The sequence below is a fragment of the Manis pentadactyla genome, chromosome 10 (genome assembly GCF_030020395.1).
Source record: "Manis pentadactyla isolate mManPen7 chromosome 10, mManPen7.hap1, whole genome shotgun sequence".
In the NCBI taxonomy this organism is placed as follows: Eukaryota; Metazoa; Chordata; class Mammalia; order Pholidota; family Manidae; genus Manis; species Manis pentadactyla.
In genome coordinates, this window is record NC_080028.1 from 35976888 (window position 1) to 36003599 (window position 26712).

Consider the following 26712-nt stretch of genomic DNA (forward strand, 5'->3'; position numbering starts at 1 on the left):
TCTCGGAAAAAGAGCCCATTCCCTTGACCCTGTGTCCCACGGGGAGGGTCATAGCTGAAGTGGAGGTCCAGGGCACTGACCCTCACCCTCTCACAATGGGATTTTCCAGGCCACAAGCTCGGGCAGCAAAGGCAGCTCCCTGATTCCTCTTGCTTTGTGACACAGCTTAGCCCCACCCTGAGAGGTGGAGAAGAAATAAGCAGACTAGTACAAAAGAAAAATACTGTTTATTCCACACAACTACATCAAGTGCTTCACCACCATTCTCCCCTCCCCAGCCCTCACTCCAGCCCTCAGCAGGCTTTGTCCCATGTCAGGGGACAGTCAGAACCTGTGTCAGGGCCTGGCCAGTGAGACAGGAAGGGAACATAGGCATAGGAAGGGGATGGGATTTCCAAGGACACCAAGACATCAGGGTCTCTTATTCCAAATTCAAGTGTGTTCCTCAATCCATTTGGCCAAATTCTTTCCCAGGACCCCACCTGGGTAAAACACCATAGTTAGTGAGGGGTCAGAGGCCCCAGGTGATTCACTGGGCCATAGAAAGTTTTGGTCTTTTCTTTCATTTAAAACAAAAACAAACAATACCACACAAACAGTTAAACCATTTCTGCTCTTTCTGCTGCCTTTCCACAGTAAAAGAACCACTGAGCTCTGGCTTAAGTCCAGAAAGGTGCTTTAAAAACAAAATTTATACAAATGACCTTCAAAGCCTGATGCTCACAAAACAAACAAAATAAAAAACACATGTCCGGGCCCCCGCTGCTTCCCAGATGCCCTGTGGTGGGGAGCAGGAGCAGAGATGGCAGGCCTGAGCTCTGTTCCGGGGACACTTCAGGGACACTCTGCACCCCTCTGCTTGGGGAATCTGCCTGCAAAAATTCTGCCCCTGGTATAGTTCTTCTAAAAGACCTGCCTACCCTTCCTGCAGAAGAGAAAATGGTTTAGTTCTAGCCCAGCCTTGGAAGACAGATTTAAATGGAGGAGCTGAGAAATGTGGCCAAGCCTAATTCAGACCAGGAGTTCATTACCTTTTTCCTGCAGTGACATAGGACAGATAGCATCCTCCAGTATACCCACCGCCATGGACACACCCTGGATTACATGCTACTCCCAAGGCACCAGCAGTGACCCACTCATCTCCCAAAAAAGAAAGCATAGCTGAACGCAGGTGTTTGAGGGTGAAAACCTGCATCTCTCTAATCTGTTGAAGTGTAAGTCACTGAATCCCTTACAATCTCTGGTACTTTAACTCTCCTTACTGAAAACTTGTTTACAATGCCCCTCCCAAGTGAGCTTATCATCTCATTGAGACAGGTAGATAACCTTGAACTTGAGTGTACAGCCTCCTTCTTGGAGACATATTCTTTCCAGAAAGGCTGGGGCAGCCAAGGTGCCCCCTGCATTCTCGGCAGGTTTGGTTGGCCTGAATGCAGTGGGACAGGAATGGGGGCAGACAGTGTGAGTGTGTGTGTGTGTGTGTGTGTGGTGATTTGACACACAACTGTCTTTTCATTAGCAGGGCTACCAAGGGGACAGCCATACTGGCACTGAAGGGCCTGGGAAGGAATAGCTGGAGGCAGGAGAGGAAACACAGTGGGCCAGAGGAAGCGAGGCCAGGAGGTGGCTCTGTGCAGTGACCACAGGTGTGATGTGCCCTCGCAACAGTCACTGCCTCAGGGTGTATCATGTGAGCTGCAGTGGAGCGCAGCTGCTGGAGACCTGGCTCTATAAGGACAGAAGTAGTGAAGAGAGGAGGTGGCTCGCCCCTGTGACTGTGGCCCTTTAGGGATGGCCTGCTCAGCAAGTCTGGGCTCACTGAAGCCAACCGCTTAATGCTCTCCTGACCTCCTAGAGTCTCATTCTGAGTTCCAGGGGCCATCCAGCCACAGTGAGGCTGGGAAACTCACTTAGTAGCCTGGCTGAGATGCCAACCCCCAATGTGCCATAGCTGCCCTCTCTAGAGGCAAAACCCATCCTAGTTCAGGCGTGTTCTTGACTCACTTGTTTACACAAATACACAGTGTAAGACTCTGGATGAAGTAAGATTTCTCCTCCAGTATCCAAGGCTTAAAGTTACAAAGAAAATTAGAGTTAAGTCACCTTCCAAAAGAGACCTTCCTGGGCTGCCATCAGTTCTTTCTGGATGCTAGCCTTCCCCCCAGGGCCTTGCCGTCTGGTTAACTGTTTAATTTGCCCCTTCTGAGAAGGTCCCCGTACTGGGTTAGTGGTGAGCATGAGGACAAGAGAAAAACAGTCAGAATTCCTTTCCTCATTTTTCTCCAGAGTGCTTGCTTGCTTGGCCAGTGAGATTTTCCAGGCTGCAAGTTCTCCTAACTCACGCTGTCTTGCGGGGAGATAGCCATGAAAGAGATTAGAGTAAAATCTGAGAGGATGGCCTTGTTTACTAAGTTCCTGACCTGCTGCAGACCCAAGTCACCTCCAGGATAGCTACAGTTCCCTGTTGCTCCTTTCCAATGTGGATTACAAAAGAAAAGGTTCTTCTTTAGTGCAATGTCCCCTCAAAGGAACCAGAGAGAGGTGGGAGAGGAGATCACATATTGTGGCCCTAGGGCTGACCTTGAGGTCAAGGCAGACACTGAGTCTGACCTTCCGAGCAGCACATCACATTTTTCAGAACTGTGTCCCTTGGGTCCTTTCATGGGAACAGAGTGCCTGCAGGCAAAGCAGGGGAGGGGGAGGCTGTGATTCCACTGGGCACCATACCTGCCACACTCACACAGAGAGGCAAAGGAGAAGATAGGGTAGAAAGAGAATGCCACTGAAAACAGGAGCTAAGGGCCAGTGGTCCTTAGGGGCTGCTGAAGCCCTGCCCCAAAGTAGGTGAGTTTCTGATTCCCAACCAGAATTCATCCTTCAAAACCCACATTAGCAAAGTGCTTCTTTAAGTGACACCACTTAAGGGAGGGATCCCGTGGCATGACCAGACCCCAGCCTGTAGCTCCCAGGTGGGCCCTCTCCCCTCTCCACAATGGGAGACTTGGGTGGGAAGGCAGCTGACACACATGCACACAGAGGAGCCACTCGACCCAGGACAAGCACGACTGCATGTGGCGGAATGACAGGTGCCGACACGGCAGCAGCTGCAGCTGGGTGCCAGGGGAAAAGTACAAAGTGCTGGAACACAGGGCTGACGGCTGAGCCCTAAGGGATCTGAAAGACGTTCAGCTTGCTGGTGTTCTTCAGTGTCTGGCGCCGATTGCAGAACCAGACCCGCACCACTTCGCGGTCGTAGTTGAGCTCCTTAGCGATCTCGGTGATCTCCTGGCCTGTGGGCAGTGGGTTCTTCTCAAAGTAGGCGTTGAGCGCCTCTATGGCCTGGGGGGTGAAGGAGGTGCGGCGCTTGCGTTTCTTGGAGGGCTCCCCTCCCACAAACTCCATCAGGTTCTGCTGGCCCTCCTGGTTCCGGAGTTCGGCCTCATTCAGCCACTTCTCCAGCACTGGCTTCAGCTTCTGGGCACTCTTGGGCGTGATGTCCAGCTTCTCAAACCTGAAGGCGACACAAGCCCGGGAAGGAACAGTGAGGATGCCTTGCTCCGCACACCCAGACTCTCTGCAAGGGGCTGCCCCTTTCAGGGCTGGTGGGACTGTACCTAATGTCCCCCTCACGACCTCTACCCAGACCCCCCTGGCCTTGGGCAGCCCGGACTCCTCAGACTGTCCTGTATCCCAGGTGATTCTCACTACCTCAGTTCAGAAGTGTCATGATAACTGTGTGACTGCTTTATGAAGACCTATTCCAGAACTTTCACACCCAAAGGAGTGAGGTCCTTTGAGAAGTCATCTTGAGAGACCTTCAGAGATGGCAAAAGATGTCATGAGTGCCGTCCTCCTCCAATCATACTCTCATAACAGTGTCACTAAGTCAGACTACTCTTTCTGGCAGAGCCTGGATGTGATGACATAATTCCCAACATGGCATTCTAGCCTCGTAGTCATTCTAGTCTAATCTACGGAGTTGGCAGGCAGATGAAACCTTTCAGACATCCCTGAACCATGTACTCATTCTTGTTTGAGACCATCTGCCACCCCTCCTTTGATATTGGCACCAGCACCAGTTTGTATGTTGCACACAGAAAAATCAGCCACATTGCTTTATAGTCACACCTTAGAAGGAGGATGGGAGCATGATGGAGTGATGGTGGGTGACAGCTGAGAGGCAAGCCAGAGCTGAAGTTCCCACTTTTGTGACTTATTTCATAAGCTGTATCTCTTTCTTCCTAGAATTCCTCAGTGGATTAGGGTCTTGGGTCCCCACCAAAAAAGAGATATAAATGCTCAGGATTTGTGGATAAACTTCAGAGGGCCCTGGATCAGTCTTTGGCTACTCCAAGTATGCATGTTTACCCTTAGATCAGCCTTCCTTTTCTAGAAGGCAGGAGCAAGGGAGAACAGGAAAATGGGCCAGATACCTTGGTGCCTGTGAGTGCTTAGTGGCCCCAGGTGCCTGAGCAGGAGCTGACTTTGCCCGGGGCAGCCTCACTCACCGGCAGATGGCTGACTGGCTGTAGGCTGGGCCTTCCGTTGCAGTCAGAGCCTGACCCACCTGGGTCTGGGTGAGTCCCAAGGATAGCCGCCGGATCTTAAAGTTCTTGGCAAACTCCCGGATCTCTTCTAAGTTGATCCCATCCTCATCCAGACTCGGGGTATGTGGCTCTAAGCCAGAGGAAGGGACCAGGGGTGAATGTGTAAGATAGGTAATCATCACTGCTTATCTAGCCCACTGGCCTGGCCTGGCGAAGGAATGAGGCATGAAGACACTTGGCAAAAGGCCCATGCACCCTCAGGACACTCATCACCCCATCCTAATACAAACAAGACTTGGGGGATAGGCGCCTGAACCAACCTGTCTGGAGGTGGGGTCCTATTTTCAAATTCTCCCAGCTTTAACTGCTGATCCTCCCCATTCTCCCTGTGCCTGGCCCCAAGCACACCTGTGAGCCATCTACATTCCTCAAATACTGGGTGAGAGACTACAGGAGAGACAGCCAATGGCGTGGCTTCTCAGAGAGGCAGTCGGACAGCCAGCTAAGCAGCCTCCACTATCATCAAGCGTGGAATCCAGCTGGGCAGGAATAGGGATAAAAAAGCCAATTCCTGGCATTGGGCCTCTGCCCTTCCCCTTTGGATTCTAGGAAGTTTATTAAGGAGAGCAGCATCTACGGAGGTCAGTGTGTCCAAATCAATGCCTCTCCCCTTCTCTACAACCTTCTTCAGGAGCCACTTACTGGACACCAACTGGCTGACAGTAGGGGTCTCTGAGCAGGTAATTGGGATGGGAGCCGAGGCAGATGGCTTGGCTGCTGGGGCTGGGCTGGTGATGACCACAGCAGGCTGGGGCACGGCTGGCGTGGGCTGGATGGGCTGCACCTATGAGAAGAGAGCCAACAAGCCGCTGCTGCCCACCTGCCCGGCTCAGGGGCTTAGAGTCCCCGCATGGAGCAGAGGCAGGGCAAAAATGGGCATGAAATCCTCACTCACTAGTATATGCCTACTATGCTCCATCAGAAAACAAGCCTCGAAGCTACTTATTAGCACCCACCCAATGACAATGGCCTCCAAAGTCAGCACAGCAACATGCCCCACCAAGCTGGAGGCTCACAGCTACCTGGGACGCAGGCGGGTCGGAGGCTCAGGAAGGTGCTGCACACTTGGGCAAAGCCTCCAGGTGTCCACCTTGACCTTAGAGGAGAAACCTAAACCTGATTCTAGAGCCTGCCAGGCCTTAAATGTCCATTAATAGGGTACTAGCAAATGGGACCTCCCCACAATGAGATACTGTGCAGACCTTAGAAAGAATTAGGTCTATCTCTCCACTATTGAAATGGAAAGAGCTACAAGTCATAGCTCTCACATAAGTGAAAAAAAGTAAGGTGAAAAAGTTTTTATGGACTAATTCCTTTAGAAAGTACATATGAATTTCCCAGAAAAAAAAAATATTGAGGCATATAAAGAAAGTAAGCTGTCAACTGCAGTCATCTCTCGAGGTGGGATCAGATTTTTCCTTTTTTACATTATGCAAAATGTTGGAATTTGTATAAAAATCACGTATCATATTTATAATAAGAAACTACAAATATATGAAATTTGTATTTTTAGTTTTTTTTTTTTAATAAAAAGCTTCCTGAAAAGTGCAAATTTCTCTAGGATGGGTCCTAGATTCTCTAGAATGGGTCCTGTTCCCTGGATTCTACCTCCTGGTAGCTCTCCAGTCCGTTCCCTCATCATCCCCAGGGCTTTAGTCTTAGTCCAGGGCTCCCTGTCTCTTGCTAGAACTGTTTAAGCTGCCTCCTAACAGATGACAAGGACTCAAGTCTCACCATAGTCCAGTTGTGGCTCCACCTGGGTAGCAGAGGGAATTTTCTTTAAATGCACATCATAATTAGCCATCCCCTGCAAAACCTCTTCAGTGAATCCCTGCTACCTGATAATAGTGGCAACAATAAAAGCACTGGTTTCCAAGTGCCTCCTGTGTACCGGAGTGTTAATAACTGCCTTACATGTAACACATCCTTTAACATTCATAACCTTCTGAAGTCAACATTCTTCTAATCCCCATTTACAAATGAGGCTAAGAGGTTATTCAGAAAGCTTGGAAGCAGCATACATTTGAGACCCCTGGGCCTCAACATCACCTGAGAACTGGCCAGAAATGCAAATTCTTGGGCCCCACTCCAGACCTACTGAATAAGGAACTCTGGGGTAGGGTGTAGGAATCTGGGTTCCAATAAGCTCTCCAGGTGGTTCTGACACACACTCACGTTTGAGAGCCCCTCCTCTGGCACACTATACTTCCTGCAATTTCTGGAAGGTACAGCACTCTCTCATCCGTCTCATCCCTTTAGATTATTTAAATGTCCCTCCTCTATGAAGCCTTGGAACTCCCCAGTCTGCTGAGAGCTCCCTTCTCTCAATTCCCCAGACACCTTATCAAGCCCCTAGCGTCGTCTTTGTTATGCTGGCTTATAACTGTCTCCAATGGCGGGCTACCTAATGCTAGGAAGGGCACCTCAGTCATCTCCCCATCTCAGCACCTGGAATATAGTAGGCATTCAAAAACTGCTCCTAGAATGAACAAATACATGAACAACCAGAGCCACAGCGCTGAGTGGAGAGGTGGAGGGATTAAGGGGTGAAATAAGGGTGCAGAACCTCCCAGGGCTTTTCTGGCAGTCTGTTCATCCTGGAGCTGCTTGAGGCCCAGTTTACTTTTACCGCCTCCTCCCTGGCCTTCTCAGAATGGCCCTGGCCTCTGAAAGGCACAGATGCATGTTTTTGGTGTATGTGGGGAACGGGCTGTGGGTGTCATTTCCCTGGGCAAAGTGTGGGGGCTCACACGGGCCTTCTCCTCTGGGGCCTCCCCTCACTTTGGGGAGTTATCCTACTTGCCCAGAGGCTTTCAGAAATAACCTGGTCCTGCCCAGCAGTCTGCAGGGAGACAGCACTGCCTGCACCACCCCACCCCACCTCAGCCCTTGTACCTCACTCTTAGCAGGGGACTCAGGCGTGCTTGGCTTCCGGACAGCCACAGGAGGAGGCAGGGGGCTGCTGGCCAGGGTCGCAATCACCTGGCCCTGGGCATTCAACAACAGCTGGGGGGTCACAGCCTGGACCTGCAGGCTTTGGGCTGCTGCTGGGGCTGCTACGCTAGCCGAATTCACTACCCACGGGAGTGTTCCAATGACCTGGGAGGAAACAGGAAGGGACCCCAGGTGTGAGCGCAGTATCCAGCTCGTCCCAACCCAAATTCCCACACTGGCCGGGGGTGGGGGAGGCCTGAAATCATTTAACACCTCTGGGACCTCAGCTTCCTCATCAAAAGAGTGAAGGATTCACACTCTAGGGGCAGCTTCCTTTACTCTGTCTCCAGAGCTGTGGGGGAGCAGAAACAGGTCTGCAATGTGGACCGAGGGCCCGGATGTGAATCCCTGCTCTGCCACCTTTTAGCTGTGTGGCTTACTTTTTCTGATACGGGAACAGAAATCTCCACCTAACAGATCTGTACTCAAAGCGAAGTGAGATAATGTATGAGGAAGTACCCAGCACAGAGCTTGGCCACCAAGTGGGTGCCCCGCAAAGGGAAACCCCCAGCTGGAGTGAGCAGGGTGGTGGCTCGGCCCCAGCCTGGGCTCAGCATCACCAGAGAGCTCCCACACAGGAGATAGGCACGGCAGCCTGACACCCTGCTTGAGTTTCTACAACCCTCAGCCCAAGTCCTGCCCCCGAGCTAGCTTCTCCCCAGCCCCCAGCCCTCAGCCCTGGCTTTCAGCACTTGCCTGTCCCTGAGCGTTGGTGAGGATCTGGCTGCTGATCCCCGGCATGCTGGGAATGGCGTTGGCAATGACGGGAGTTGTAGTGAGGGAGCCCAGGATCTGGGTCTGTCCCCCGAGGGAAGCAGCACTGATCTGTAGGTGGAGGAAGAGCCTTGCTTAGAGGCCTCAGGGCAAGAAAGAGCCCAAGGCAGAGGGAGGAGGACTGAGGGCTTTGAGCTGGGGAGACAGGGATGCTAGGCTGATGGGACTGTGAGCTGCAGGCCCACATCTACTGGCTGAATAGTATCCACGGCTTGGGGCTGCAGGGGGTCAGCAGGGAAGGGTGGGGCCACAATCCTGAAGAGTAAGTCTGGCTCATCTCTCAGGCCAGGCTTGGGAGGGCAGAGGGCCAGACTTAGAGTGGCTGATGTGACTCTATCCCATCTAGAGCTCCACTGCCAAGCCAGGAGCCACACTGAGCAGACACTGGCATGGAGCTATGAGCCTCTAGCTCCACCTTAGCAACGGCTCACAAGTTTGCAATCCCCAGACATCATTCCACCCTCCAAGGCTGGTCCGGTGCTTCAGGTTCTGGAGAATAGACCCAGCCCTCCTGGCAGAGGTTGCCTGCTCTTGTCTGGGATGGATGAGCAGCCAGCTGCAAGCAGAAGGCATCAGAGGAAGCCCATCTCTGCTGATGTGCTGGAAAAGGGCTGTATTCAAGGGCCGGTCCTCCACCTCCTTCCTCCCCTGCGAGAAGGGCCAGTTCCACCCTGGGCCCAAGATTCGGTCCATCCCTGGTCAGCCCTGGGCAAGGGCAGCAGCTTACGATTCCTGGGCTAAATGCGAAGCCTGCAGGCTGGACGGTGATCTGTGGGGGTGTGTCCACTGGCTTGGGGGTGGGGGCGGTAGCGGTGGCAGCTGTGGGCTGCAGCAGCGGCTGGCTCTGGAACAGCGTCTGGGGCTGGGCTGGTGGCTGGGACTGGGCGGGTGAGGAGGCCTGGGCCGGTGGGGCAGCTTGTACAGGTGCCGGGAGGGTGGCATTCAGCACGGCAGCTGCTATGGAGCAAGGCAGAAACAGAGGTGCTCAAATGCCTAGCCACAGCCCAGAACGGCTCCAATCCCAAGGGATGTGGCACAAGAATGAGGGAGTGGGGCAGTAGGGCAGAGGGGAACAGGCAGCTGTGGTTCCCTTGGTCCTTGCAGGGGTGGCACGTGCCAGCATCTCTCATCCCCCCTCCCTTGGGGCCTGGAGATGTGCAGGTTCAAAACTGGAAGTTGAATCTTCTTGCAGTCCTTCTCAGGAGGCTGGTCACGGGGTGAATTCTCGCGAAGGGGATGAGGGGCAGTCTCAGACAGTTGGCCGAAGTAAGAGGCCTGCTGGGCCAGCATAGTGTCATGGCCTAGAGTCCTGAGGTGGCGTGGCAGCTCTGGGGCTGGGTGCCCGGGACACTGGATCCAGACTCCAGGGCTCTGGGTGGGCTGTGGGTTCTGAGTCCAACATGGCAAGCACGCGTGCAGGAATGGTAGTGTAGGGCGATGGGGGGCCTGGTGCAGTCCTGGGGAGAGCTGCCGTTACCTTGGAGACCGGCCAAAGGTGGCTTGAAAATTCCCCCCGTAGGAGAAGCAGCGGTTAGTCCTGGGAGGGCAGCCACGGTTGCTGTAGGAATTGTCCACACGGCCAGCCCCTGCTGACCAGCCACTTGACCTGCAATACTGATGGGGATAAGAAGAGGTTGAGTAACTGCCCCTGCTGGAACCATAACTCCTGTCAGAACTGTGGCTAAGTTTTCCTGAGTCAAGACCTGCAAAAGCAAACAAGATTTCAAAAAGAAAAGAAAAAATAAAAAATCAACATTGACAGCGCAAATACTGGGTCTCTTGGACCCAGCTGAGCACAAACAAGCATTCTGAGGGCAGTGGGGAAAAGGCCACGTGATGGGGGGAAAGAGACAAGCCCTAGCTCAAGGCCCAACCCTGAGTAGAGTGCCTGGACCAACTATCCTGCCTTCAGAGAGGCAGCCCAAATCGGAGACAGCAAAACGGGGCACAGGCCCCTTCCCCCTCAGTCTGCTGCCTCCTGCCCTCCCTTGGCCCTTGACAAAAGGACCGTGCTTTGTGGCCAGGAAGCAGAGGGCCTGAGTGGGTGAAACCAAGTGGTCAAGGGCCCACAGAGGCCTCTGGGAAGTCCTGATGGAGGATACAATCGATGGATGCCTCAGAGATACATGCCTGTGCATGTAGCAGGAGGTCACAGGGAGCACGGCATCCCTGGATGATCTAGGAGGCAGCTTCTCACTGTGCAGGGCTATCCCCTGGCTCTAAATGAGGACTCTGTGAACAACCCATGAACTCTTCCGAGCATCCACCAGAGGGGCTGACAAGGGTATTCACTCAGTTAGCCATTAGATGAACAGAAATGCCTGTGGCATGAAAGAGTTCATGGAATCTCTGCAATTCTTACAGATCTGCTTTTCCCAGGGGGCCTGATGTGGGGCAGGGGGGAGGCCAGGGGTGCCTAGTAGGTTATTCCCTCCCTCAAGCCACAGCATGTTCCCTGTCCTTTCCCATGAACTTCCCAGATCCCATGGCTACCCCATATGGCTGTCCCATGCCTTGCTCCTGCCCACTGCCCTCTCTGTAGCTCCCCAGGGTGGCCCTTACCTGGGGGGCAGCTTGTACAGCCAGTGGTGTGAGGGTCTGCGATGTCTGAGGCTGGCTTGGGGCTTGGCTGAAGGTGGCAACAGCGGGGGCAGGGCTCACAGAGATCCCCGGGAGTGACTTCACTTCACGTGGCATTGAGAGAAAGGAGGACAAGAGTGAGCCTGGTGTGAAGGGAGGGATCACCAGCGTACAGCATCTTGTCTGCAGCTTGAAGTGGCAACTGAGCCCCACGCTGTAATTCTGCATAACCCAGGACCACTCACTGGCCTTCCCTGGCCCAGGAGGCAGCTCCCCAAATGCTCTTGGGAGAATAGGAGGCTGGAGGTCTCTGTGCCAGACCTGGAAGGCAGACTACTCCCTTCCCACAGCTAGATGAAGAAAATGCAGGCCTGTGCACAGTTGGGTCTCAGTCTCTCATTTCCTGGCTCCAAAGGACACCATGACCTACCCCATAATCTGTAGAGGGGCCTGACATAAACATGTGTCAGGGAGGGAAGGAGCTGGAATGGATGGGAGCAGCTTCCCTTGGCTCATCCAGCAACTGGATCACTGTTCATCCCATCTTCAGGCTGCTTTTCAGATGCAGGTGCTGGCTTGGGAAAGGGGCAAAGATTCTGCAAGGTGAAGCCCTTGAAGTGACAGTTCCTGAAAAATGGCCATGTCTTGGCCACATTCAGGATCACAGGGTCTCTCCAGGCCAGACAGCTCTTCTCTGCCCATCCCTGAGGTCTGAAGGCTGTATGAGCAGCTTTGATGAGCTTCTAAGGGAACTTCCCATGACCCAGAGCTTTCCACCTGGGTTGTAGCTTCCTTTTGCTATCTTGATTTTGTCAGGGATTAGGGATCCCCATCAAGGAACGTCTTCCAAAACCGCACGACAAGGAAGGGGGTTATTATTTAATATATGGCAAGACATTAAAAGGCGTCCAGGCATTGGTGATGAGTGTCAGACCACATCAGTGGTTTCTTAACACTGGCTGGTCACAGATGGCCAGGCCCTTAATCTAGGCCTACTGAACAGAATGTCCAGGAGTAGAGGCCAGTAATCTCTCCTCTCTCTCTTTTTCCTGTTAAGCTCTCTTGTGATACAGCACACAGCCACAGTGGGGACCACTGAATTAGGTAACCTTCTGACCCTGCATTCCCAGCCCACGTTTTAATTTGGAAAAGCACCAACCTAACTCAGGACTATACACAGCATTTTAAGAAATCCAGATTGTTTAAGGAATTGAAGAGACAAGCAGGCAAGAACAAAAGCCTTATAAAATACCAAGAGAAAACAAAATGGTAGATTTAGCTTCACTGTGGAGGAGAGATACATTTCTAATTATTGAAAAAAATCAGAGGAGATGAGGATGCTCTAAACCTCTGAAAATTTACAGAAAACATTTTGCTGACAAAATGTAATGAACTATAAAAAGGAAAAAGAGAAAATAGGAATGTGATAAACATGAATGATAAAAGCTTACCATCTAAAGAAATGAAATGTTCATTTAATTAGGATTACTTCCAAAGTAGGACCAAGGGATCTAAGGGTTTGCATACATTTAGAGGTTTTGTCCCTTCCTGCTAGACTGCTTTTCAGAAAGAGTGAATTCACAGAACCATCAACCATGTACCTGTTTCTCTGCAGTACCAACCAATTTAGATTTTATAGCTATCTATTTTCCTGGGGGTAACAGGCAGATGGTTCCTCATAACAAATTACTTTCCCTCTCATTGATAGCAAGATTTGTATTTTCCATATGATGACTTCCTCCTATGTAAGTAATTGATTTCTCTTCTAAAGGAACTAAAGAAAAAAAAACTTTTTAAGGGACCAGTCCAAAGACATTCAAAGTGGCACTGAAGCCAGTTTGACCGTAGCCCAAACCAGAATCAGGTGTGTGAATCTATGTCAAGAAGGAAATAACTACATGAAATAATATGGTGGTAAGTGTCACACTACATGACCCATCCTCGGTGGCCATAAGTACACAAGTGTGACAAGGACTAGGTAGTAATTTAGAGTGGCACAAATCACTAGATATTTTTTTCATCCTGAGAGTTTCCTATTACTTAGTCTTGTTTTGTTTTAAGAAGAAACTCTTCTTAACATTGCATATCATCAAGGCCACAATCTAATGGCAGCTTCTTGGGAGAGACCATCACAATACCTGCCTTACCTGCTTGATGACTCAAATTCCTTTACAGAGAAGAACTTCTGAGAAGGGCTTAAACACACAAACCTTTGGAAGGTCTGTATGTGCACTACTGTAAGTACTCATGCTAAGATGTAGTTGATTTAGGATCCCTTTCTGAGAGTAAATTTGGATAAGAAGCAGAATTAAGGCAGGAAGATAGACAGAAGGGTAAAAGGGGAAATTGGGGCATTGTGGATAAACCTAGGAAACCTCCATAATTTTCTGAAAAGGGGCTCCATCCCCACAAATGGAAAGCAATGGAAAGAGAATCCATGCCGTGAAATCCTTGTCTCTGCCTCATGGAAGCAGGTGATGCCCCATCCTTGCCTCAACGTGGAAGCAGAACATTTCCATTAGAAACGTTCTTGTCATTCCTTCTTTCAAAAGGGAAAAAATAACCCACTTTACTAGGGTGCTAAATGAATCTGCATACTGCTGCTCAGGTAGAGCAAGGGATATGAGACCTTGCAATTTCCCTGAAGCCTGTCTGCTCTCATCTGCTCTCTTCTTGGCTTCTTCTGGCCCACCCCCACCAGCCCAGATCTCCGATCTAGGGAAAGGCAGATAAGCAGAAGGCAAGGGGAGATGCATCCTGGAGTTCTGGGGGAACTGGCAAGGGAGGCCCCAGGCTACCTACAAAAGGAGATGTCTATTCTGCAAGGTGTTAATGAGGAAAGTGAATGAATGGGCACCCTGTGGCTAGGGAGCAGTGCCTGGTACCAGTCCTCTGGAGCAGCCCAGGCTGCCTCACTGCTGTACGGCAGGGTAACTGGGGCAGAGTGTGAGTGGACCATCCATATCCATGCCCCTGTTTAGGAGAATCAAGCTAATGCCCTAAAGCCATCCTTGGAGGATGGCACAATAAGTCCCCCAGGCAGCCCAGCGGGGAGTAAGAAGCTGAGATTCTGCAAAGTCCTAGCTAACTCGCATTGTTAGTCCAGGGTGGGTAAGATGCCCTCCCATCCTCAGCTCCTGGGACCTCATAGCTCTGCCACAAAAGATCTTGAGTTGGAAAGGCTGGCAGGATGCTGGAGGTATAGTCCTCTCTGCATCGGGCCTGGGGGTTCTCTCTGAGGCTAATTCAATGCCCTCTGCTGAGCCCTGCCACCCTCCTCCCACCTCCCCCTGACCATTTCAGGTTAGGTCTGGTAGTGACCGAAACCAACACTAAGTTCCAGGCACAAGGAGTGCAGGATAGCCCTAGCAGCTGGCCAGAAGCACAGGCTGTGGCCAGAGGCTATCCAGTGGATAGGAAGGTGACAATACTGTAATGCCACATAGGCCCCAGGGACTCATGCTGGCTCCCCAGGAAACTGAAGGAGGGGACTCAGGAGAGCAATACCAGTTGGCAGCAATGGCCTCGTACCAGTTGCCTCTGCAGACGAATCCGGGTTGTCTGGCCCAGATCCACAAGCAGGTTCCCCACCTTTGGCAGGGCCTCCACGCTGGGAGCCCTCAGCGGCCACCCCCTCCAGGCCTTTGCCCTCCTCCTCAGCTGGGATCTGGGCATCCACTCCAACTTCCAGCACACGGATAGTCTCGTGGCCTGACATCACGATGACCTGCAAACAGAGGATGGGGACACTGCTGGGGGGAGGTGCTGATCTGGTCCCTGAGGCCCAGAGCTTGGGGTACGGTTGGGGGAAAGGGGAGAGGGCACTGGACGGGGCAGACCTCCTGTTCAGAGGACTGTGTGCTCTAAGAATTCCAGAGCCTGGGGCAGGCTGCAGCTCCAAGTCCAGGGAAGGTCTTGGTAACAGAAAGTGGGCCCTGGCGACTGGGGGGAAGGGCTTTACCCAAGCTGGACAAAGTCCCCCAAAGTCACTCCACTTGGGGGTATTTCTATTTGCTTCCCCTGCTGGACTTAGTTCAGGGAGTGGTAACTGGCCCGGCTCATAGCCTTAGAAGGACATCCTCTTGGCTGCTGGGATATGGGAGGGTGGCTCTGAGGGCGCCTAACATCATACCCACATTTTAAGCTGGGCCAAGAAGCAAATCCCTCTTCATTTCTCTTGAAACCTTATAGAAGTTTTCAAAGACAAAGGGGTGGAAATGAATGTTCCACAATGTTGAATAAACTTTTTAAACTCATGATTCATTTATTTCCAAAACTCAGGTAAAAGCCAAGATTTCCCTGCAACTAACTTCCTGAGACGAGGGTCAGGAATCCCAATGATGAGGCCTCTAGCGCGGCGGCCCTGGGCCGCAGCTCTGCTCTGGGGGCCGGAAGCTGCAGCTGGACCATCTGGAGGGCATGCTCCAGCCTCGAGGGCAGCCGCCATGTCCCAGCGGTGCAGGCAGCCCCTGGGCCTCCTCAGAATATGTGGCCATCTTCCCTGCTCCGTAGCCGGCACCCAGGTCCCTGCCTCCAGGACTAAAGTGCTTACACTTGGGCCATTCAATAATCATGGACACTGTATGTTAAAAAGCTTCCTGTCAGGCCTCCCTTGCACTTGGCCTGTACCTGAAGGCCATTCCTTAAGCCTGAAAATTGGACCAAGCCAGAGACTCTGCTGGAAAAGTGACAATATGACCAACCCATCAGGGGCTTACAAGTGAAATAAACCCCCAAAGCAGTTCCCTTTCTGACTCAAACTTGACCTAGAAGAGCTTCACTCCCATTACATTTTAAGAGATAATAGCCTTTTTTCACCTTTTAAAAATTACATAGTAATAAAAGGTCATTGCCAAAAATTTAAAATACATATAAGCAAGAAGTCAACATAAATTACCTGATGTCCAAATCATTCTCCGTGTAAACGTATGTGTATTTGTACATTTTAATTTTACTTTTTAAAGTCACAGCTTAAATCCCCAAACTCAGCCCCTGACAAATCCTGTTTTCTAACAGACCTTGAGGAGCTCCACGGAGTTTTTCTCCTTGCCCACATCCCTTGGTCCATCACCCTCACGCCCGGCTCTTCCGGCCCCAGAAGATACCTGCTCATTGATAGTCAGAGATGACTCTGGCCCGGCTCCAGGATCCATGGTCCCTTGTGGCTGGGGTGGGGGCTGGCCCACACCTAGCACATCCTGTGGGGTAAGATGGAATGGGAAAAGCAAAGGCTGATGTGACACAGTAACATGATTTCTACATCATCTCGAAAAGTCAGAAGCAGAATGGTTGGAAGAAAGAGAAGCTACTTATCCCCTCAAGTATCTGCAAAAGTAAAGGAAACAGGATTCTAAGGACTTTAAAACTAAAGTGTTTTGCCTCCTGCAGCATCCCAGGAGAACCTACATTCAGGAGAAATCAGGGTGTCAAGAGGAAAGAGAGAGCCAGGTATCTGTCCCCGGGAATTCCCCAGTCCAACGGAAGACGGCCGACCCGGCAGAACCCAAGGTGACTTGGACCCACTCAGAGTCTCAGACACAGGTGAGGAGAACTCTGTGAGGAAGAGTCTGAGCAGACCTCCGGAAAGAGATGATAAAGACAGGAATAAATTAAAGCACTAGTCTCAGACTTTGATGTGCACGATCATCACCAGGAGCGTGTATTAAAAATGCAGACCTCCAGGTTCTCTCAGACCAAACATCCTAAGAGTCTGATTCAGCAGGGGGCGCCCACAGAATCAGCCCTCAGGTGATTCTGTGGCAGTGGCCTGAGGACCATACTGGCCTTTAACACGGAAGGCAGGACAGTATCCCAGATGGCGGAACACCCTGCCAAATGCAATGAGACTGCGTGGGAAAGCCCTTATGAGGACAGGTCATCTGACTGGAGCCATAAACCATAAAGTCATAAGAGATAAAGGTAATAAAGGGGACAAATAGGTTTAGACACTTAAGTAGAAAAGAAGACAATGAACATTTATTTTGAGTGCCTGCACTGTTAAGCATTTAGGTAACACTAGTTCATATGCATTACTTATGCCAGCTAGGGGATGGGGGCATTACTACCGTAATGTTACAGATGAAGAAACTAAGCTCAGAGAAATGTTCTGGGTCCCTCATCTTGCCCTTCCTCCTCTTTTTCCTCCCTGGGTTGCTTGGTTGGTTGGTTTTCTTTTTTTTTATTATTATTTAATGGATTGAAGGAAAACTCATACAACATAAAATTCACCATTTTAACCATTTTAAAGTGTACAACTCAGTGGAATTTAAGACATTCTCAATGCTGTGCAACCGTTATCATTATTTAGTCTGGAAATTTTCATCACCCCCCAAGAAAACCCCATACCCACTAGCAGTTACTCCCTTTCTCTGCCATCCCCCAGCCCCTGGCGACTACTCAAGCGTTGTCTCGCTATGGATTTGCCTATTCTCAGTATTTCATATCAATGGAATCATACAACACGGCCTTGTGTGTATGGCTTCTTTTCCTTGGCAGCATGTCCACAGAGGTCATCTATGTGGTAGCATGTATCAGTACTTCCATCCGTTTTAGAGCTGGATAATACTCCACTGGGTGGGCTTTCCGCACTCTCTGGGGATGGCTCAGAGAGAGGAAAACCAAGATTTCATTTCCAAGATGGAAAGTCCATCGAACATGGCTGTGGCTTTTCCCAGCATTTCTGGGGCGCCAATCCACCACCTCCCCATACCCGTAGTTCAAGAAAACCACCTATGAGTCCAGCACTTAGAGAACAATTAAGAAAAGCAAGATCTTCATTCAGTTCCCTTTTTGCATGGTAAAACATCTGAAGAGTAAAGAATGAAGAAAAACCAGCATCTTCAACAGAAAACTGTTAGGAATTTCAGTAACATTTTAAACACATCACTAGTCAATTTGAAGAAAGTACATGTTTGAAAAACATCTTCAAGAGTATCAATGTATGTGAATCGCAATCCCTTGAGACTGGAACATGCAGTGATCTCCAAAATGATTTTGTGAATGAGGATCTTCCCAAACAAGGATTAAATTAAGAAAGAGAAGAATTGGTGAAGCAGGTTCAGGAGAAAGAAGACCGACCATTTTGGAGGCTAAAACTAGTCCTAATGTTTTAAAATGACATTAAAAATGAGCTGTTTCACAACTAATTTGACTGGATCTATATTGTTGGAACTCAACCAAGAATTAGGAGAAGTGCAAGTTGCAGTGCTCCAAAATCGTGCGACAATAGACTATCTACTGTTAAAAGAACATATGGGTTGTGAACAGTTCCCAGGAATGTGTTGTTTTAATATGTCTGATTTTTCTCAAACTATTCAAATTCAGTTAGACAATATCCATCATATTATTGATAAGTTTTCACAAATGCCTAGGGTGCCTAACTGGTTTTCTTGGTTTCACTGGATATGGCTGGTAATTGTAGGTCTGCTTTTGTTATGTATCTGTATTCCTATTCTGTTAATGGGTTTACGCAATTTAATTAGTAGTTTGTTAAAACCTATACATGCTTATGTTACTCTACAAGAAGTTATGTCAAAGAGATAATCAATCTTCCCATGTTTTCTTCCATCTGCTACTTCTATAGCTCTTCTTCTTCCTTCCTAATTACAGCCCTTTAGTAGAATTCGTGCCTCATACAGAAAATTACCAAGTATCATAATTCTTCCAAGTGGTAAAGATACCTCAAGACAAATGCTGAGCATAGAGGCCACAGTGCATAAATATGCAAAGAAGTAAAAAGTTAACCTTTTAAAACAATATGGCTTCTCTCTCACTTACCAACTTTACATTTCCCTGTATGGCCCCGGAAGATGACTGGTTAGCCAGATGGGTAAGATTCCTCAAGGGAGGAACAACCTAAGACAGGCACAGTCGCAGGGGGGTCATCAGGTGAGAAATTGGGGATCAACAGAGGTGAGGCTTAGAACCTCACCCCCACGTTTTGAGAGAAATCTTCTGCATCCGTGGATGTTTTGTTGCCCTTGTCTAGCTTGGATTAATACTTAGTCTATAGGCACACACCTGATCATCTACATTCGCCCTCTTACAGCACTAAATTATGTTTTCTACCTTTGTCTTGAATCTACCTACCACTTCAGCATTTTATTAAAAATATATCTATAGAAAAAAATAAATAAGGGAGAAATGTGGGATTCACATATAAATCAAGTATAAAAATCAAATGAATAATCATATTTGACCTGATTGTTTATAGTTCATGATGCGTGATCAAAACCGAAAGTTTCTGTGATATGACTGCCCTTGTACTGTTCACCATGTAAGAACTTATTCACAATGTCAGAATTTGTTCACCATGTAAGAACTTGTTCGTTATGCTTCAGAAGATTGGAGACTGTTGAGAACTAGGCTTGGGGTTGATTAATGATTGTGCATTGAGTCCCCTATATAGAATTTTATTGTTGTTAACAACCATTTGATCAATAAATATGAGAGATGCCCTTTCAAAAAAAAAAAAAAATGAGCTGTTTCAGTTACAGTTGTTAATGAAGAAGTGGAAAAGCTCAGGCCCGCCATTGCTCTCTGAGTTGCAGCTACCTGTGTCTGAGGAGAACAAGAAACTCAGCCTTACTCAGTTGGTAGACCACGTGGGTTAGATGATAAATTGCTCCACTGTAACACAAATGAAGAATTTATAGGCGCTTAATTCATAACTTTTTCTCTAGAGTATCTTTGAGAGTAACAAGGTAATTAAAAGATACTTATGTATTTTAAAGGGGAGATAAAAACTATTAGGGCTTAGGGAAAGATACCCTGATGACCATCAATTTAAGGCACCTCTGTTATAGAAATGCAAATTAAGTTCTAAAATGAAAATTTAGTATTTGGGATAAATTTGCCAAAGAAAATTTCACATCTAAAGAAATGAGAAAAAAAATTTTAAACATGATTAAAAAATAATTTGGACAACTCTGGAAGTCAGTTTTAACACATTTCTTTGTTTACTGTGGTAAAGTTTTATTTTAAATGTTAAAAAAAAAGTCCAACCTGGTGAATGTCTAAAGCTAAACTGTCTAAAAATGTCTGTCTCACTCCTAATTTTATGACCTTTCTTTCTATTCATTTATCACATATTTCCATCTGGATGTCTAGCAGGTAATTAAACTTCTATGTTCAAAACAGAATTTCCACTATACGAATATACATTTCATTCATTCATCAGTTGGTGGGTGTTTCTTTTTCAGCTCTTGTGAATAGTGCTTCTATCAATCTTTGTGCACAGGTTTTTGAATACCTGTTTTCAAACAGGTATATACCTAGGGTATATACCTAGAAGTGCCATTGCGTGGCTCACCCCAGGGGTTTTAGGGCCTTTGCCCCTTATCAGAATGTTCCTTGGCCAAAGAGGCAAGAAAGTTATGAGGTTCCATCCCTCCCTTCCTTTCTCTAACTACCTAGAGGGATGAAGGGAAGCACAAGCAATTCAAGACTCTAGCAATCTGAAAAAAGAGCCTCCCCTTTTCAGGTGAGACAAGAATACACGAGGGGCAGAGGAATTTGCTGGAAGAACTGGTGGGCACCTGCCCATTTCACTGGGACTCTAGCTTCATTTCTGGGTGACACCCTCCTTTAGATTTTGTACATGGGACCCTGCCATGAATTTTGCAGAGAATTTAGCAATTTACCACCACTTCTGGATAGGAACTGGGATAATCCATGAAAGTTGTTATGTATAGAAGTCAATTAGCAAGTCATCTGCAATTCAAATAAAAAGCAGAGACAAATCCGAGAGGAAAGGTGTGCAAGGTGAATTTGGGTCCATTATATCTTGATACATACATTTCACTGGGAAAAGAAGTTTCCCATTCCAAAGGCCTGTAGGTGGGGAGTATCAGTAACTAGTCATTGTGAGCAAGGGAGCATCTGCTTGAGAGGGGCTTAAAAGCCTGCTCATAGTCTGCTGTGGTCACTGGTTGCTTGCTGCAAATCATGGCCTCACAGGGAATTGTTAAGCACATATCCACTCTGTGGCTGTGTAATGATACGGATTCAAGCAGTAGAGAAGGCTCAGGTGATTCTAACATCCTTGAGATTCTGCAAGCTTATAAGGACCCAGGTTTTCAGGATCCAGTCCTTTGTGTCAAGGGCAAGGTCAATCCTGCTCACATGGGCCCCCTCTAACCCACCAGGCTTCAGCCCACCAGAAATGTAGGCAGAAGAGAGGCCAAGCCCTCTCCTGTTCCAGATCTCAGACCTTACTCATCTCCCTTAGTCTTAGCTGTAGATGGCTCTTATCAAAGGCACGAATGTGATAGAAACCCCTAATAAGCAGACACTCAGCATTTTGACTCTGAGCTATGTCTGTGTGTTCCCCTGGCTTGGAATCTGTGTAGACATTACCCTGGGCCTATTCCCAGCCCCTTGCGAGGAACTTCCCTTAGTTTTTCAAGTCTTAGGCTGTGGTTTGGTCTCACTGACTAGACAGCCATCTTCTGTTTGCTTTTCAACCATTTCCCTGGTGACTGGGGTAAACAGCACAATTGGATGGCCTCCTTTGAGCTCACAGTGCCAGGTAGTGTCCACAGCCTGACGGTCAGTGGGGAGAGACAGTAGGCTGTCTGTCTGTTTTAAGGGTACCTGTGATCACCCCAGCAGTAAAGCTTCCATACATATACAGACCACAGCAGAGCTGCTCTAGTTAAAGCTAGGAAGGGAGCCAGAGCCTTCTCCTTTGCCTTCTTTCTCCAGGGAGTTGAGTCTGAAAACACCTGACTCAAACCTGGCAAGTACCCTGGTTGGCTAACAGATGGTCCCTGGCTTTCCTGTGCTAACATTTAAAAGTGCAGGCAACCTCAGGGAGAGAATGAACTGCAGGTACTGAGGCATTTGCCCACAACCTGAAAATCCAGAGGACTCCCCCGGGACCTTCCCTGGATGGGGACTGATCTAGAGGACCTGATGCTGTTAATCTTTCTCCTCCAAGAACTGCTTCAGGCTTAGAGCAACATTCCAAGATACCCAGGAGGAGCTTTGGGGAATCTCAGACAAATCAGAACTCCCTAGAATAGCCTGAGGTCCTAGCAGGAAAACTGAAATGCTTCATCCTTTATTTATTGTTTATTCAACCAATATTACAGTGGCTACTGCATGCTGGGTGTTGGGAATACAACAAGGAAAAATACGCATTCCCCAGCTTTGTGAAGAAGCCTCCCGTCTAACCTGGTACTCAAGGAAATAAAAAGGTAACTACAATACAGTAATGTTTAGGTGTATGCTGGATGACTAGAGGGCGGCAGAGGACCCACAGGAAGGACACCTGATGCAGTCTCCCATGGGCTTTTCCCCCTTGTTTCTGGGTGGCACGTATTTCGGACATGAACTTTTATGTATGACAAATCTTACCCCATATAGAGGAAAATGGAACTTTTTGCAAAGGATTCAGATTTTTCACTCAGACTCACTTCTGTGGTTTTAATCACTCCCTTACCACTTAGTGTAGTTGAGATTTTCAAGGTGTAAAATACCTTCTAATTACACATTTTTTGGGAGGGTGAAGGGTACTCTGGGTGAAGTCAGCAGATTCCAAGGAATGGTTGGTCAAGGTGAAATTAATTTTACTGGTATTCAATTTTAAGAAAGTCACATTCATTATGGGAAATTACCTTTCAAATTTTTGACATTATAATTCCCTCAGGCTAGGTGGGTTGATGACATCAGCAGCTCCAGCTCTACATCACTTTTGTGTTTAAATTGTGCACCCACTTACCTCCTGCAGAGCCGTAGTTCAAAATGGCCAGAATAACAGGAAGCAGGAGACTGGGAGCTGGAACTGGGCCAAAAGTTGCAGACAATCCTTTGCCTCCTCCCTAGATGTCTCACCCAATTGGACAACTATAGAATCTGAATCTCCAGCTTGTACTCACCTGGGAACTTCAGATTCATATATCCAACTGCTTACTGATTGAGCTATCATCTCATACTCCATGTATTCAAAACCAAACTCCTAATTTCCACCCTAAACCTGCTCCACCTGCATGTAGCCTTCCGCATCTTAGCAGATGGCAGCTTCATCTTTCCGCGGATGATCAGGCCAAAAACCTTACCCACCACCCTTTTCTCTCTTATGTCTCACATTTAGTCCTTCAGCAAATCCTGCTGGCTCTCTCTTCCAATATGCCAGAATCCTCTACTTCTTATCATTACTATGCTTGTTCACGCAGCTTAAGTACCTTGTATGAAGGAACACCACCTCCCCTCCTGCACACCAAGTACTATCTGCCCAGTTTTTAGATCACGAGACTCCAGGAAGGCCATCTCTTTGAAGTTGTCATTGCCTGGTGGATTTTTCTACATGTTCGCCTTTTCTAGCCCCAGGACAGAGATTTCCCTTCCCACCAGCTAAAGAATAATCACTTATAGTTTATTGGGACCTACGCCCTTTACATATAGTATTACAGTGAGCACCTTCAGGAGACAGATTGCCTGGTTCATAATCTCACCTTTGATATTTACTAGCTCTGGGACTCGGGATTTTGTACCTCAGTTTCCTCATCTGTAAAACTGAGAGTAATAGTATCTACTTCACAGGGCTGTTACGAGGATTGAATAAATTAAGGTGTGTAAAAAGTGATCGAAGCCTGGCACATAGTTAAGTGCTCAGAAAATGGTAGCTATGATAAAAATTCACACACATTAACTCATTACAATGTAGTGGAGCAGTTCAGAACCTAGGTTCATCTTTCAATTTCACCATTTCTTAGCTGTGAGACCTTGGACAAGGACCCAACCTTTCTTATGCCTCAGAGACTGTATCTCAAATGGGGATAATGTCGTAGTAAATTGCATAAGGGTTCAAGAAGTGTTAACTGTTATTATTCAATCTGACACAAGCCCCATGAGACCATAGAGCAAACACATACTGAAGCTTGTCCAGTTGCATGACTGTTCACAAGTGGGCAGGTTACTTCACTTTTTGTTTTCTCAGGGATAAATACTAAGAGTGCTTACCTTTGAATTATTGTCCAAAACACCAAGAACAATTAGCTATTATATCTCCATTTTTATAGGTGAGAAAGGTGAGGATGAAAGAGAGGTAGAGTTATAGGCTTTGGAGGGAAGTCTAGATCAAATTCCAGCTTGGCCATAAATAGCTGTGCAATCTTTGAGCAACTTGATTTAATCTCTCTGAAGCTTGCCTTCCTTTATCTTTCAAATGGTGATTAAATGGGAAAGCCTTATGGGGTTGTTATAATGATGATATGAGATTATGTAAGTAAAAAGTTTATTGTGGTGCTCTTATGAACATCTCCATTTTTGTCTACGGGGAAATGGAGGTAGAGAGAGGTCAGTGACTTGCCCAAGGGCACAGAAGACTGGCAGATTCAAATTTCAAGGCCATGTCACCTGCCCCAGACCTTATCCTCCTGACACCACACACAGACTCCTCTCAAGAAATGGGAGGAAGGCTGATGGGACCTGTTCTGGCCCCCAAGGATCAGGGCACATTGGAAAATGGAAACTCACAGTTCTGCTCAGACCACCACTCTCATGCCCCCACCCCTGGCTCCAAATCCAACGGCAGAAATAAATTGCCAAGCTATTGGTAGATCAGCTAGGACACACATGAGCCAAAAGGAAGGGAAAGGGAAAAAGATAAGAAGTAGTAAACAACTATATTCCCCCTTTTCCAAACTACCATTTGTACTCTTAGGACATATATAGTCAAACAGTAAAGACTAGTCTACTAAGGACAAATTTAGAGTCAGTTTCTCCTCCTGCCCCCTTTCCCTTGTGCCCAAACTTAATTTCATCCCAGGCAGGGTGAAGGGAGGTGGAAAATGAAATGTGAAAAATTAAAAAGTAGGTATGTTCCCCTACTAGATTGTAAGCTCCAAGATGGCACCCAGCACTGTAACTGTCATATCCCAGTGCCTCCTATAGTATCTGGTACCTAACAGGGTGTTGATGAATATGAGCTGAAAACATAAATTAAGAAAGCAGATCATATCACTTAGCTGCTTCATGTTTCTTACCTTCTCCCTTGAAACACATAACCTATCTCAATTTTTTTTTTGCCCCCATGCCCAGTACTAAGACTACTCAAAAGTATTTCAAAGAGGTAGTAATGAAGACTAGAGAACTCTGACCACACCCCTACCCAATGTGCTGGCCCAGCTCCTCATTCCCAAGCCTGCCCCCCCTTGGCCAGTTTCTCCCAGGTCCACTCCCTCTGGGGCTTCACGGACCCTTACTTTGACACAGAAAGAGCTTGGGGCTTAAGGAAAGCACATAGAGGGTATTTTTGTTGGATCAATGAACAAATTAATGAAGTTCTACTGCAAATATGCACAGAAATATCACCCCAGCTTCAGGACTTCAATCAAAGTGGAATATATGGAATTATTCCTCCGAAGGCCCTGCTTGTGTATGTTGACTGCTTTCCCTTCCCAAGACAAGGGGAGGAGAGATACATGTCCATGAACAATTAAAGACCAGTCCTCTACTTTTGGAACAGGGAATCAGGAAGAGCTGAGGCTGAAATCTCTGCTAAGGGCTCATCTTCATTTGCCCAGGAAGGCTTCGGGACTGTGTTTCACTACCCCCTGCCTTGCTGCTACAAGCAGAGGCTGTTCTCTGAAGGTTAGGCTTCCAGTCACTACTGAGCAGGGGGTCCCGACGGCAAAGTGCAGGTTACATGGCACGGTGGGGCTCCCTCAGCCTTGCCAGGTGAGAACGCCCACGGAGACAAATTGGGCCCATTATTATGACTATTTATTAATAATAATATCGTTATTAAATATTTATGAAGTGCTCCATGCTTTTTCTCCACGGTGACCCTCCCACTACTCCCCCACCCTTCCAGCTGCGCTCGGGTCCCTAACCCCGGGTCCCACCAGTCCTCCCGGTGTACTGCGGTTGGGGGAATTGCGACAGGTCGCCCTGGCTGCCTCAGCTGACCTTAACTGCCGGGCACCCAGGCCTCCGGGTTCTCCCATGGGGCGAGAAATCGCTCTTGGTTGCTACGGGGTCTGTGTACAGAATGTCCCCACTATCTGCACGCGACCTGGGCTCCAGGGGCAGAAACGGGGAGTGACCAGGTCCAAGCTCCCGACCGAGTCCACCTGGTGGCTGCCCCCTCCCCTCCCGGGGTCCAGACCCGCCCGCCCGCGGCCGAGGGCGCGGTCCCGAGGTCTGCGGCCCCAGGCGGGCGGCCGAGCGCTGTCCCACTACCAGAGCTCCCGCCACCGCGGCCCTGCATCCTAGCGCCTCGGCCCCGCGGCATTTTTTTCTCTTTATCATAAATATATAAATTATGCTAATTACGGGCATTGCATATTAACCAAACCCGAAACCTCCCCTGCCCGGCCCCCTCCCCCTCCGTGCAAACCCCTCCCCGCCCCGGACCCCGCTACTTACCGGAGCCCGAGCCTGAGCAGCTTTCGCCCCGGGTGCCGGGCGGCCACCGATTAGGGATTCATCTCACAGCCCGAACCAGGGGGCCGGGGGCCAGGGCCGGGGCCGGGGCGGCTGCCGCCCGCAGACAAAGAAGCCAGTACGTCTGGGCTGGGCTGGGCTGGGCTGGGCTGGGCTGGGCTCGGCCCGGGAGCCGGTCGGGACCCGCCGCCGCCCCCGGGCCCCCAGCCCGGGCTGGACAGAGACCAAGGGGACTCTGCGGGCTGCGCTGGGCGGTGGGGGGTGGCCGGGAAGCGGGAAGGGGAAGCTTGAGTGGGGGGGCGGTCAGGTATATGTATTTTTCTTCTCTCCCCCCTTTCTCAGCCCCCCCTGTTCCCTCCCCCTTTTT

General features: G+C 48.9%; 1 protein-coding gene and 1 pseudogene across 2 annotated transcripts; one reads left to right on the plus strand and one right to left on the minus strand.

Moving 5' to 3' along the window:
• Positions 1–210: 210 nt before the first annotated feature.
• On the minus strand, positions 211–26464 carry POU6F1 (POU class 6 homeobox 1). 2 transcript variants are annotated; one of them, XM_036915098.2, is made up of 11 exons: positions 26328–26464; positions 16061–16153; positions 14487–14682; positions 10938–11059; positions 9853–10078; positions 9103–9332; positions 8298–8426; positions 7503–7706; positions 5250–5391; positions 4509–4677; positions 211–3511 (listed from the first exon to the last, which is right to left on the minus strand). In XM_036915098.2, exons 2-11 carry the CDS (start codon positions 16106–16108, stop codon positions 3166–3168), a joined length of 1812 nt encoding a protein of 603 aa, XP_036770993.2. In that variant the 5' UTR covers positions 16109–16153; positions 26328–26464; the 3' UTR covers positions 211–3165. The 2 variants fall into 2 exon arrangements, with proteins under 2 accessions (XP_036770993.2, XP_057342591.1); XM_057486608.1 differs by having other exon boundaries at positions 15974–16153.
• LOC118927201 (swi5-dependent recombination DNA repair protein 1 homolog) lies at positions 16162–20197 on the plus strand (annotated as a pseudogene).
• Positions 26465–26712: the final 248 nt, after the last annotated feature.